This window comes from Canis lupus, chromosome 32, assembly GCF_048164855.1.
Source record: "Canis lupus baileyi chromosome 32, mCanLup2.hap1, whole genome shotgun sequence".
In the NCBI taxonomy this organism is placed as follows: Eukaryota; Metazoa; Chordata; class Mammalia; order Carnivora; family Canidae; genus Canis; species Canis lupus.
In genome coordinates, this window is record NC_132869.1 from 40,074,763 (window position 1) to 40,087,443 (window position 12,681).

Sequence of the window (12,681 nt, forward strand, 5' to 3'; positions counted from 1 at the left end):
TGCTGGCATTTTTTTATTTAAATAAAATATACAACACGGTGCATTTACCGTTTTCTGTTTTAAAAGTGGTAGATTTGAAAATCGCTTTGGGGGGACTGGGGACGGGCGGGCCCGCGGACCTGGACCTGGCTTCCCCAGGCTCCAAGGAGCAGCTGGGCTGGGTCAGAGGTTTTATAAAATGCGTGTGTGCGTGTGTGTCGAGGACAGTGAGGCCAGGCCCTGATGGCAAGCGGGGTGGTCCTCACGCCTCATGCCCTTGTCCCCTCCACTCCTGCTCCTGTGCCCTCCCCGCCCACCTCCAGGACTAGATGGGTTTGGGGATCGAGTAGGCCTGCCTCCCTGAGGAGGGGCAGGGTGGCAGGGGTGTGTGCAGAGCGCAGGTGGAGGCCGCCACTTAAGCCCTTCCAGCCCCGAGAACTCCCTGGGCCCACGGGGCGTTCTCCTGCCCACTGGAGACCCCAGCCAGGCACTTAGTCTCTCCCCAAGATCGCAGGATCCTTCACCACCGTCCTTCCCGGATGACCGCCCCCTCCGTGGGCCCATCCGTGGAGACACGGGCCTGCCCCACCTCCCTGGACAACTCGGGACCGAACCTGATCCTGACATCATTCTGGCTGGAGCGTGGAGGGGGGGTCCTGGGTGGACAAGGCGGGACCAGCCCTACCCACTACTCAGGTCTTGACCGGCGGACGCAGGCCACTAACAGGCCTGGCAGGGCCTCGTGGGGAGCGAGAGCGTGCCTCGGGGGACATCTGCGCTGCTTTCACATCGGCGCCCCTCCTAAACCTGCTTCCGGCTCCGGGTGCCTTCAGAATGGGGGCCAGTCCATTAGGAGGCTGCCTCGAAGGCCTCTGGGGCTCCCCCAAAGCCCCGAGTCTGCACCTGCATATCCGCCTGGTCCCCTCCTCCCTGCTCTTTCCTTCCTCTTCTTTCGGCCTAACTCTCCACCGCTCGCTGGAGGCCTGGCTCACACCCACCAGTGGCCACCTGCCCCTCGGGAGGCCCGGCCACCTCCCTCGTCCTGAGACCATCAGGTCCTGGGGCCCTCAGCCGAGGGGCTCTGGGCTCTCGCCTCGGCTGTTGGAGCAGTGGGCTGGGCACAGGAGGAGGCCCGGAGGACCGGATTCCTCGAGCACCTACGATGGCCTGTGCCGGGCGTAGGCTGGGCGGTTCGCACCTGCTACTGCTCCCATCTGGTCCCCGGGGGTCCCTGGGAGGCGGTACCGTAGTGACTCCCGTTCTACAGATGAGGTAACAGACTCGGAAAGGCCGGCCAACTTGCCCTAGGTCAGCCGGCTAAGCAGCGGCAGGGCTGGGATTTGAACCCAGGTCTGACTGCTTCCATAATCTGGTCTCTTCCCACCACGCTTTGCTCGGAGCCTAACTGCGTCCCTCTCAGCGCTTAGCCTCCGGCGGGCACAGATTTCAGTCCCCGATGGGCCCTGGCTCTGCCATTCCGAGTTACCATGCTTTGGAAAAATTACCCCAAACTCCCTTTCCCCATCTTCGAAACAGGGAGAATCAAAGCACCTGCTTCGTGGTCTTTGTGAAATTAAAGGAGTCAACGTGTGTAAAGTGCGAAACCAGTGCTTGGCACAGAGCAGACTCAAGAACTACGAGTTCCCCTCACCTCCCACGGTACCGACGGGGAAACTGAGGGCCGTGGAGGTGACGGGGATGTGCTTGAGGCCCCTCAGGGCAGGAGGCGTCTTCTGCTTCCGCGCGGTGAGAGGTCAGGCTAGGACTGGACTTGAGACCAGAGATGCGGAGAAAGGGGGGGCCTGCTGAGGGGTCCTGGGGTCCTCTTCCCTGAGGACTGGAGAGAGCACTTCCCCCAGACCTTGCGGTGCCCAGCCCGAGGGCCAAGGCGGGCTGCTGCATGTAAGGTGACCTGGGTGTCCTGGCAACACGGGGTTACAGTGTGCGCACATGACAGTGGCTATCTACACGGCTCTAGGGGCGCTACGCAGCTCTACGTGTACACATCTTACATACATATACATATACATAGTCATATACGGATCTGGCTAAGTTTGCAGTAGAAAAAAAAATGCAAGACTCTCAGGGCCCTGGCCCCGTTTCGTCTCAAGGACTCAGGTGACTGAGGCTCCCCAGAAACACATCCAGGGGCAACCCCTTCCGGCGGGGGTTGGGGGGTGGGGGCACAAGAGGACCCCCCCCCCAGCAGAGCTCCAAGTTCACAGCTAAGGGGCTGGTGGTGGCGGGGACTGCAGCCCTAAGATGGACACAGTAATAGACCTGCTCTAAGACCCCCAAACGTGGGCCACCCCACCTGCGGCCAACCCCAGAGACCCCAGAGACCCCAGCCAGAGAGAGACCCCGCCTGCCTTCTTCGGGCTTTTGCCTTTGGGCCCTGCCTGCTTCCCTCCCGCTCCCTCCCCTGCTCCCTCCCTCCTTCCCTCCCTCCCTTCCCTCTAGTGCTGAGTATTAAAATAGTCTATAAAAGCAAGTGACCAAAAATCTATAGCTCTAAGAATACCTGGTTATTTTCTGCTGTCTTTTGTTTTTCTGGTGTGGGGTGTTTTGTTTGTTTGTCTGTTTGTTGTTTTTAATGATAATCGTTATTGTTATTGGTATATCTCCTAATAATCACAGTTAAACCTGAAGGAAGAAAGGAGGCAGGAGGGGGAGGAGGAGGAGGGAGGGGGTTGGGGAGAAGAAGAAGAAGAAGAAGAAGAAGGAAAAACAAAAAAAGAGAAAACAGGAGGGGAGAAGGGGGGCCCTGCTCATAGGTTGGACGGCAGTTTGGAGCAGCGCGCGGGCTCAGGCCTGGCCCCGGGATCTCTCGGGGGCGCAGCAGTCAGAGGGGGGCCCCCGGGGGGGGCGGCTCTTGCGCCGAGCGAGGAGAGGGGGGGCGGCGCGGCACCTGAGGATGTCTTCCGAGGCAGAGTGACGCGCTGGCCGGCGCCCCCGCAGGGCCTCCCCGCGGGGCCCAGGCCCCCGCCGCCCCCGCCGGCCCCGCCGGCCCCCGCCCGGGGCGCGGGCGGGAAGGCGGCCACCGACTCCCCCGACGAGTGCGGCGACGCCCCGCGGAGAGTCTGCGCCCCGGCGTGCGGCAGGGCGGGCTGCGAGGCGGAGAAGAGCCTGAGGTCCCGGGTGAGGCGGCCCGGGGTCAGGGGCGGGGTGCCGCGGCGCTGCGGGGGCTGCGGGGCCGGGGGGCTGCGCGCGGGCGGGGGCAGCAGGGAGCCGTGCGAGCCGGACGCCCGCGGGGGCGGCGCGCTCGGGAGCGTTCTCGGGGGCCCGGGCCGCTCGGGGGGGCGCGGGGGCGGCTCCGGGGCGCCGGGCGCGGGGTCCCCGGGGGGCTGGCCCGGGCTGGCGGCGGGGGAGCGCGCGGCGGGCGGCGGCGGGGGCTGCAGCGGGGCGCGCGCGGGGCCGGCGGGGGGCGTGCGCGCCGGGGAGCCGGGCGAGGGCGGCGGCGGGGGCCCGGCCGGCGGCGGCAGGTGCAGGGACGACGACGACGGCGTGTCCAGCTGCGACGGGCTGCTGGCGGGCGAGGCGGCGGCGGGCGCGGCCGGGAGCAGGGACTGCAGGCGCCGGGGGTGGCGCGGGCCGGCGGGCGGGCGGAACACGGCGGCGGGCAGGCGGGGGTGGTGCGTGAGCGCCAGGGCCACCGACGTGGTGGCCGCGGCCGCCTGCAGCGGCGCCTGGATGAGCGGCGTCCAGATGACGGGCGCGGGGGGCGCGGCGGCGGCGGCGGCGGCGGCGGCCTGCACCCGGTGCGCGCAGTGGGCCATCTCGCGGTCGTGCTGCACGATCTGCTGGATGATCTCGTTCTCCTGGTAGTTGAAGACGCCCGAGTTGAGGTCGTGCTGCACCTTGTGCAGGAGGATGGAGTTCTTCTTGCCTGCGCCGCACAAGGGAGCGGGGGCTCAGGCCGGAGGACCGGGGTGCGGGGTGCAGGGGGCCTCCCGGCCTCCCCGCCTCCCGGCCTCCCGGAGGCCGCCCTCACCGATGCGGTCCAGGCGGTCCAGCGCCACCGTCTCGAAGGCCCGCCGCATCATGGGGTACTCCTCCAGCACCTCGTTGAAGTTGTCCACGCTCAGCGAGTACAGGCGGCAGTAGGTGTCGGCCCGGACGCTGGCCGTGCGCCGACCCCGGGTCAGCAGGCAGATCTCTGCGGGGACAGCGGGAGTGGGGAGGACGAGCGGGCTCCGGCCTGGTCCCCACCATCGCCATGCCGGTGCCCCCAGCGGGGGCCGGGCTCTCCCCCAGCCCCGGCGCCCATCCACTGGGCCGCAGACACCCGCCAGGCGCCAGGCGGCCACCGCAGAGGGCCCCGGCGGTCATCCTCGGCCTCTCCAGCCCGGGTTCCCCTAGGGCCCCCGCGGCCCCCTCACCTCCGAAGTAGGAGCCGTCGGCCAGCTTGGTCTCCTTGTTGCCCTTGGTGAGCACGCTGACCACGCCGTGCTGGATGAAGTACATCTTCTTGCCGATGGTGCCCTCTCGGATGATGTAATCCCCCGGCTGGAAGACCTCGAAGCGCAGCTTGGTCAGCATGGACGTCACGAAGTTCGGGTCCGCGTTGGCGAAGAGCGGCATGGAGGCCACCAGCTTCCGGCAGTTGAAGTTGATGATCTCCTGGTCCCCGGGCGGGGCGGACAGGGAGAGAGGGAGAAGGTGAGGGGGCCGCCCAGCAGGAAGGACGCTCCCCTCCAGGCCCCCGCCGCCGCCGCCGGCTCACCTCCCTCAGTGGCTCACTCAGCTCGCCCAGGATGCTCTCCTCGTCGAACATCTTGCCCTGGTAGCGGTGCTCGTAGTAGTCGTGGATGCGCTGCCGGGTGTCGGGCGGAAGCTTGTGGAAGGACATGTACTGCTCCACCTGCTTGTACTGAGTCACGGGAGACAGGGAGAGGGCGTCACCCCGGGAGGGCCCCAGCCCTGCTGCTGACCAGAGCTGGCACCAACCTGTGGGCCTCCCTGGCCAACCCTGGCTCCTTGAGACCGAGATCCGTGCTGTCGGTGTGCCCCAAGCAATGGCCCTGACTCCCGGGGCCTTGGGGGTCAGGGAGGGGCTCCTTCAGCGTGTTGGGTGCCATGGAGACGGCCAGGGGCAATAGGGCCTGACCCAAGCCCGGGTCCAGGCCAACTGACCAGGAGGTCCACCAAGTTTCCTCCCCACACGGGTCTTTTCTGTGTCACGCTGTGGACCGGAGAGGCCCCACTGGCGCCAGGAGGTGCTCTTTGCCACCAGGTGACACTGGCATGGGCAGCAGGGTTGGGCTGCAGTGGGTTGGGGGACTGGAGGCTAAAGTCAGAGCGCCTGACCCGCCAGATGCTGGGTATCCAAATGTGGCCCCAGCCGGCTCCACGTCATTTTGTCAGAGTGACTCTAGCCCACGGGAGGGCCAGGCCCTTAATCAGAGGTTGGGGATAAAAGATGGGTGAGCCCAAGTGCCCAGGCCCCAAGCAAATACGAAATGCTCCTATCCATCCAGGGGTGATGGGCGGGTGCTGCTCCGGCCGTCCTGAGACTGTGGGTGCAGAGCGGGCATCCACGGGAGCACGCTCGGCAGAAACAGATTAGGCACAACCGGACCGTTCCCTCACTGGCACGGAAGGGCAGTTCCTGTACCCAAGGAACAAGCAGAGGAGGGGAGCCCGTTCCCGGGGACTGGTGCTCCCAAGAGGCGGGGACAAGCCCGGTTGCAGGTGCCTGCAGGCAACCGAGGGCTGGGAGATGACAGTTCCTTACGTTCTTCCGGCCACGTTGGCTCCGGCTGCTCGAGGCTGTGCCCAGCCCCAGGGGACAGGGACTTCCTGGCCAGCTGTGGGGCCAGGGGACTCGGAACAGCTGGAGCCATAGTTTAGAGCTTTCCCGTGCCAGGGGAGAAGGCACAGTGGTGGGGAGGCAGGGTCTGGAGACCCGGCCGGAGAGCAAGCTTGTTGACGTGGTTCAGGCAAGGACGAGTAGAGACCAGTGGGAGGGAATTCATCTCAGAGAGATTTATGGGGGACTCAGATTGGAGAGCCATTAGCTAAGGAACAGAATAAAGACACCCCTCGAATGGAGAGCCCCAAGCAGCTTGACTCTGCCCTCGAGTGAACCCTGGTGCTTTTTTTCTAAACTATCCCTGACCGTCATCCCGGACTGAGACCCCACCCGGGTCACACACGGAGTCCTGACCCGGTCACAGGCTGGGCCCTGATGCTGGCCCACGTTGATCCCTCACCAGGCCCTGTACTGAGCAATGGCTGGAACGACCTGACGCCTTCTCACCGTCCCCTTTCCAGGACCCCTTGTTCTCATCAGGCTGATTTCTTTCCTACCTGTCTGCATACCTTTGTTCATGCTCCTCATGATGCCTGCCTAGAATTCTATCTCCTTCCTCTGCTGCCCCAAACTGCCCCTCCCACCCTGCCCTGGCTCTGCAGGCTCTCCTGAGCTTTCCTTTTGGCAGCGTGGCACCCGGGCATCCATGTCTCGGTCACCCCACCAAGGGAGGGCACCCGGGGCAGGCAGGCAGCCAGTTAATCAATACACGCCGAGCCCCGCTATGTGCCGGACACTGGGAATTCAATGGACACCTGGGTCCTGCCCTCACAGAGCCACGGCCTGGACAGGAAAGATGGACACTACACAAGGACCACACCATGAATTAAATCCATCAGGAGGACAAAGTGTGGTGAAGGGGAATTAGAGGTCACATGATGGGGGAGCTGATGGGGTCACAGAAGGCCCACCAAGGTCAAGTGCAGGCTGAGAGGTGGAGAAGTGGTCAGGTGAAAAGGCGAGAGGAGAGTTCCAGGCTAGTGTCTGTGCCAAGGCCTTGCAGGAGGCCGTGCCCGGGGCGGGGGCGGGGGAGGGCGCTGGCCAGGCTGGAATAGAGGGCTGTGGGGCCCAGGGCATGATGTGGTCATGGGAAGCGCAGGGGCCAGATTATGCCCCTTAAATGTCAGGCTGAGGAACCACACCTCGGAGTTGCTCTGCGTCTACGAGTAACCTGGAGACCCGGATGAGTTTTAAGCAGGAGGATATGACCAGCTCTACATTTTTTAAATCTCTGCTCTATCTGCCACACAGAGAAAGGAGTGGAAGGTGGCAGATGGAGCCCACTTAGCCAATAAATATCGACTAGCCTGCTCTGTGCTGTCTTACAGGTTGGCATGTATTACTCCGCATAAGCCCCACGACAGGAGCCCTTCTCCTGTCTCCCTCTTACAGATGGGCACCTGGGGCAGAGATATGCAGTAACATGCCCATGCTCCATGGACAGCCGATTAGGCCCCTGGGCCCCACTGCGCGGAGCTGCCCACAGAGCATAGCGCCTCCGAGGGCAGAAGGCATGGAGGAGCGGAGAGCAAGGCTTGAGCCACCAGGGACCCAACGTGTGACGACTGAGAGGACACGCCGCCGAGACCAGCCAGAGCGGGAGGGTGTGCAGTTACAGGAACCAAGAGCAAAGCCAAGATGGGAGTGCTAACTGGCAAATACCACCGAGACGCTGCGCAAGATGAGGACCCCAAAGGATCTATGGGCTTTGGCACAGCGGAGGGCACCGGTGAACTTCAGTTTATGGGCTGAGCCATGGGTTCAGCAATCATGAACAAGGTGGGCGTTTGTTTGCTTTAGGAATCTGTCCAGGAAAAAGAGGTGGACAACAGCAAAGAGAACGGCCCAAGCCAGATGAGGGTAGATGGCAGGACACGTCGGGGGCCTGGCGTCGGGGACCCGCTGGCTGCCAGCCTGGGCCCCCTGGGGACCACGGGTCAGGTGCTCTCCTAAGGCTCCCAGGACGGAGCACAGCTTTCTGCCCTACCTTCTCCTGGTACTGGCGCCGAGACGAGTCCAGGGACTGGATGAGGGCGGTGGCGTGGCCGATGAACATGGCGTAGCAGGTGGCGCCCACAATCATGCTGAGCATGGTGAGCCAGACGTCTGACATGCCCACGGGTGCCTGCCGTCCATACCCGATGCACAGCATGTGGCTCATGGCCTTGAAGAGGGCATAGGAATACTGCTTTCCCCAGGAGTTGTTCTGTGGACAGATTGTGGGTGGGTAGCTAGAAGGTCCCTGTCCCCTCCCACCCCTCAACCTAACTCTTTCCCAGTGGCTGAGCCCAGGGAGGGCTTCCAACCTTGCTGTTGGCTGGAAGCCTTGGGTGAGGGGCAGGAGCCCGCACTGGCGACGTGCAGGGACAGTGAACCCCCGACTGAGGCCTTTCTCTTGCTATGGGGGACAGGATCAGACTAGAAGCCCCAGCAAAGGGACAGGAGCCAGCCTCACCCCCCTCCGACTTTTCAGTCCTCAGGGAGCAGCCTGGAGCCCCGAGGCCGCCAAAGGCCCCAGGCTGAGCCACCCTGCTGTCCTCTACTTGCTGAAAATAGCTCCATCCCCACCCCCCCCCACCACCACCAAACTACTGCCAAGTGAAGCCCATTTCCCCACTGACCTCAATTACAAAACCAGATATGCCTTCCCGGGGGGGACAAGCTCTGGCAGACTGAGCCAAAAACACTGTCCTCATTTTGGGCGAGCAAAGTTTGAGCGCTGCAGAGCTAACTCACCTCCTGGGTGAGCCCTGCCGGAATGGGTTCAGGGCTGAGGCCGCTAGTTATCCTCCCCCCTGCCAGGAGATGGACTGTCTGGAACAGACAATGCTTGAGGGCAGGAGGAGGGAGGAAGGGAGTGAGCGAGGCTCCCGGCTATTTTTGTCTCCAAAGCCAGCCAGTGTCTCAAGGAAGCCTCCGCGTGGGAAAGCTGGGCGCAGAAGGCCATCTCCTGAATTTAGTGCATGTGTGGGCCTGTCACCCTCACACAGAGGAAACTGTCCCAAAAGAGGAAGCTGCCAGATGAACCCCAGCATCTGCTACCTCCCCTGTGCCTCCCTGTTCACATAGGGGATGGATGAGCAACTCTGTGCATGACCTAGCTCAGGACCCAAAGAACCGGGGCGCGGGGCCCCAAACCCTTCCACGGTTCCCAGGCTGTTGCTAGCACCTGGGGCAAGGCACAGGAGCTGTGAGCCACAGTCAAGGCCACTCAGGTGGTCCTAGACAAGCAGAGCCGGTCTGGTGGCTCTCGGTCCAGACCCGGTTGGGAGGTCAGCGGGGCTGATCCTGGGGTGCCTGCCTCAGCTCCCAGCCTGGGGACCCAGGGTGGCTGCAGCTGCCTCTAGTCAGGGCTTGGCATGGGGGGCAGGGGGGGCTTCCTGCTGAGCCTCGGGGGACCGGATATTCAATCCATCTGGCCGATTCATTTACACTTAGCTCATCAAAAGGCTGTTTGGTCAAGGCCTAGTTGATGCTGAAAGAGGCCTCAGGTCCCTTCACCTCTTTCAAAGCTGGCTCCTCCTCCCCTGGGGCTCCGGGGATTGGCCCTCAGGTGAACCACAGGACAGGGTGGGAGGAGGAGGGAGGCGGGCCTCCCAAAGCTGGGGGGGGTTGTTCACGGGTCCAGGGGGTCCTCGCCCCGCCTGGTGCCCACTCTGCACGTGGGAGGCGTGGGGTGGGGGGCTCTGCGTGATGGCTTCCCGGCCCCCATTCCATCTTCCCTCCTGGAGGCTCAGGCCCCCACCTGTGGGGGCCTAGGGGGTGGGGTTGGGGGGAGGGCCGGGGAGGGAGCCCCCCCACTCAGAAGCCCGCCACAAGCCGCCTACGGTGCCCCTCCCCACTTTCCCTTTTCTCGGGCTCAGCTTTTAGGGTTGGTCGGGCCTCTGGGGGACAGAGGGAGGATGGCAACCCCCAGCCCAGCTTTGCCACACTTGATACAGTGAGAACCAGCAGGTCTTCACTTCCTTGAGGGGAGTCGGGGCCCGCGCCAGGGGGCTGGAGGGAGGCGCAGGGTGGGGGTGATGGGCCTGCACTGGCTGGAGCCGTGGGCCTTGGCCACCGTGCTGGCACCTCAGGACCCCATGTGCCGGGGCTCAGGTGTAGACCTGTGCTGTGGACCTACGCTGCCCATTGGTGCTCTCACCCCCCGACGCCCCAAGGGAGGCCCGAGCTGGGCGCTCACCACCATGTTGTTGATGGACACCCAGCAGTCGTCGGGGAAGTCCTGCAGCATGGGCACCAGGAACTGCAGGCAGCCGTCCCAGTGGCAGAGCAGGAGCATCATGCCGATGAGGTTCACGATGCGCACCACAGCGCTGGCCAGGTCGTAGGTCATGTGGAAGATCTGGGGGCACAGGGAAAGAAATGGACCTCGTAGGTGGCTGGCCGGCCCGCCGGGAAAGGGGGTGGCCGCTCCTGCCCAGCCTGCAGCTGCCCGGGGCACTGCCCCACGCCTGCTTGGCGGGCACCGGCCTGGGGCTGGGCAGGTGCAGGTGGCCAGGGCGGGAGGTTGGAAGAAGCTCGCAGCAGGCCGTAGGGCCCCAGGGGGACACCTCCAGGGCTTCCTGCGGGTGTGGGGGCCTCCCCGGAAGTCCAGCCATCCATTCAGGCCTGATGCTTGAAGGGAGGACATCCCCCCTACAGCCCTGAAGTGGGCAGAGACGCTGCTTCATCAGCTGGCCTGGCCGGGAGGACGACAGGGAGAAAGTCAGCCAGCGTGGGGCTCCTCGGGGGACCACAGTCTGTCATCAGGCCAGGGGCACTGTGTCTCCCCAAATCTGCCACTGGACACCAAGGACCTAGCAGCAGCGGGGGGCTAAGCAGCCTGGACACACGGGGTCCCCTGGGCTCACACGGACCTTGATCCCAGGCCCACTTCCACCCAGTTCCTAGCTGTGCGATCTTGAGAAAGTCCCTGAATCTCTCTGATTACGTGGCTCATCTGGAAAATGGCAATAAAAATTCTTACCTGAATGGATTGTCAAAAGGATTAAATTATACATATAAAGTGCCCGGCCCTGGCTATAGACATGTTCCATAAATTGCACACCATTATTAATTAATGAGCTGTTATTAATAATTAATCTTTATGACTAGTTAATATGTAGTAGTAGTAATGCTCTCCAGTATCATTTAACAACATTCCACCCCCTCAACCCCAGCCCAGTGCCACCCGAGTGTGCCCACTGCTGTGGCTCCTAGTGAGGCCCCGAAGTTTGTGGGGAGGGGGTGGGGTGGGCATACCCAGCATCCCTGCCCCAAGGCCCTCCTGCCACAGCTGCTGCTTGGTCCAGGGTGGGCAGGGGTCGCCATGCTGACAGGGCAGTGAGGGGACAGAGAGGGGAGGAGGTCTAGAGGGAGGCCTCTGGAAGCTCTGGCCTTGCCTCTGGCCTAGGAGACCCTGGAGGCAGGATGGGGTGGACTCTGGTGGGTGGCAGGATATTCTGATGCCAGTGACTTGTTTCCCCTTCAACAAGGGGGCTTGGTATGGGTCCAGGTTCTGAGGAGTCAAACATGAATACTACTGGTCGACCACCTCCGGGGCCGTGCCCACCTGCGGTCCCCTTAGTAGCATGACCCTGGATGTTCCAGCCCAAAGGCTGTGGAGTCTTTTCAGGATGAAGCAGACCCTAAGGTTCATGGAGGATGGAGCTCCATCACCCCCACGGCCCCAGTGACAGGGGGACAGTAACACCACATCCCAGTCATGCGGGGCATGCGGTCCCACAGTCATCCTCATGTAAACTCACGACGACCCTTTGCTGAAAATACTGTCAGCACGGCTCGGAGGAGGAACTGGGCGCCACCACGGTGGCAGTGGAAGAGGCCTATCTGACCCAGGGCTGCCTGCAGACGATGAGACGGGCCCAGGAGCTCTGTTTTGCAGATGAAAGGACTCTAACCCAAAGTGGCCGAGGGATGTGTCTGGGATCGCAGGCCACACAGGCCCCAGGGCTAGCCGCGGTGCCCAGCATTCGCGCGCCCAGCAGACTGATACACGTAAGCAGTGGCGGGCACCGCAGACCGGGCAGGGCGGTGCGGGACCGGGGCCTGCGTCTAGAAGGCCGCACGTGCCTGAGCGTGACACCCGTGCCTCTGGCCACCGTCGCTGCCGGCCTTGACCTGGGGCCTGGACCTTGAGCCCGGAAGCTCCTCAGCCTCTCCCCACCACCCCCAGCAGCTCCTGAGCCCAGCACCCCACCCCGTGCGGCTCTGACGGGAGGTCTGAAGTGAGCACAACAGCCCTGGGACCTTGGGCCAGCCACTAACCTTTCAAAGTCTCTCCCCGGACGTGGAGGATGGGGAAGGCAAGTGACATGGGCGCATCCAGTGTCGGAGATGACCAGCACCCGCCCTCCCATCCCACCAGATCTCAGCCTTCCCTCGGTTAAGACGAGCTACACATCTGCCCCCCCTCTCTCAAGGTTGCTGGAGAAATTAAACTGGCTGAGAAAGTCCTCTGGGCCCTGAACACAACACCGTGCGGTGGGTCATTATTACGAAGCTCCTTCATTTCCCAGCTGCTGCAAACTGGAGGTTTGTGTCCCTCAAAAGCCATATGTTGAAGCCCAAACCCCCACTGATGGCAATAGGAGCTGGGGCCTTTGGGGGTGATTAGGTCATTGGGGTGGAGCCCCCATGAATGAGGTCAGTGCCCTCAGAAGAAGAGACATGAGAAGGAGGATCTCTGTCCGCCATGTGTGGACGCAACAAGGAGGGCAAGGGCCTTAGGCAGAAACCGACCATGTTGGCGCCCCGATTTGTCCTTCCAGCCTCTAGAACCATGAGAAGCAAATGATTATAGTGTAAGCCCTCGGGTCTGCAAGTTCTCTGTTCTAACAGCCCCAGCTGCACCGTATGTATGGTGTCTAGGGCACAGGGTATGGTGC

The 12,681-nt window shown here is 63.1% G+C and overlaps 1 protein-coding gene across 1 annotated transcript in view; it reads right to left on the bottom strand.

The window, feature by feature from the left end:
• Positions 1-12,681, bottom strand: part of HCN4 (hyperpolarization activated cyclic nucleotide gated potassium channel 4) — a 44,061-nt gene continuing 31,380 nt past the window's right edge. Inside the window, exons 3-9 of the mRNA XM_072808494.1 lie at positions 9,975-10,136; positions 7,779-7,997; positions 4,703-4,849; positions 4,359-4,599; positions 3,971-4,135; positions 3,414-3,865; positions 1-3,371 (exon numbers count right to left, since the gene is read on the bottom strand). Coding sequence (XP_072664595.1) covers positions 2,748-3,371; positions 3,414-3,865; positions 3,971-4,135; positions 4,359-4,599; positions 4,703-4,849; positions 7,779-7,997; positions 9,975-10,136 — 2,010 coding nt within the window. The 3' untranslated portion in view covers positions 1-2,747. The remainder of the gene's footprint in view (positions 3,372-3,413; positions 3,866-3,970; positions 4,136-4,358; positions 4,600-4,702; positions 4,850-7,778; positions 7,998-9,974; positions 10,137-12,681) is intronic.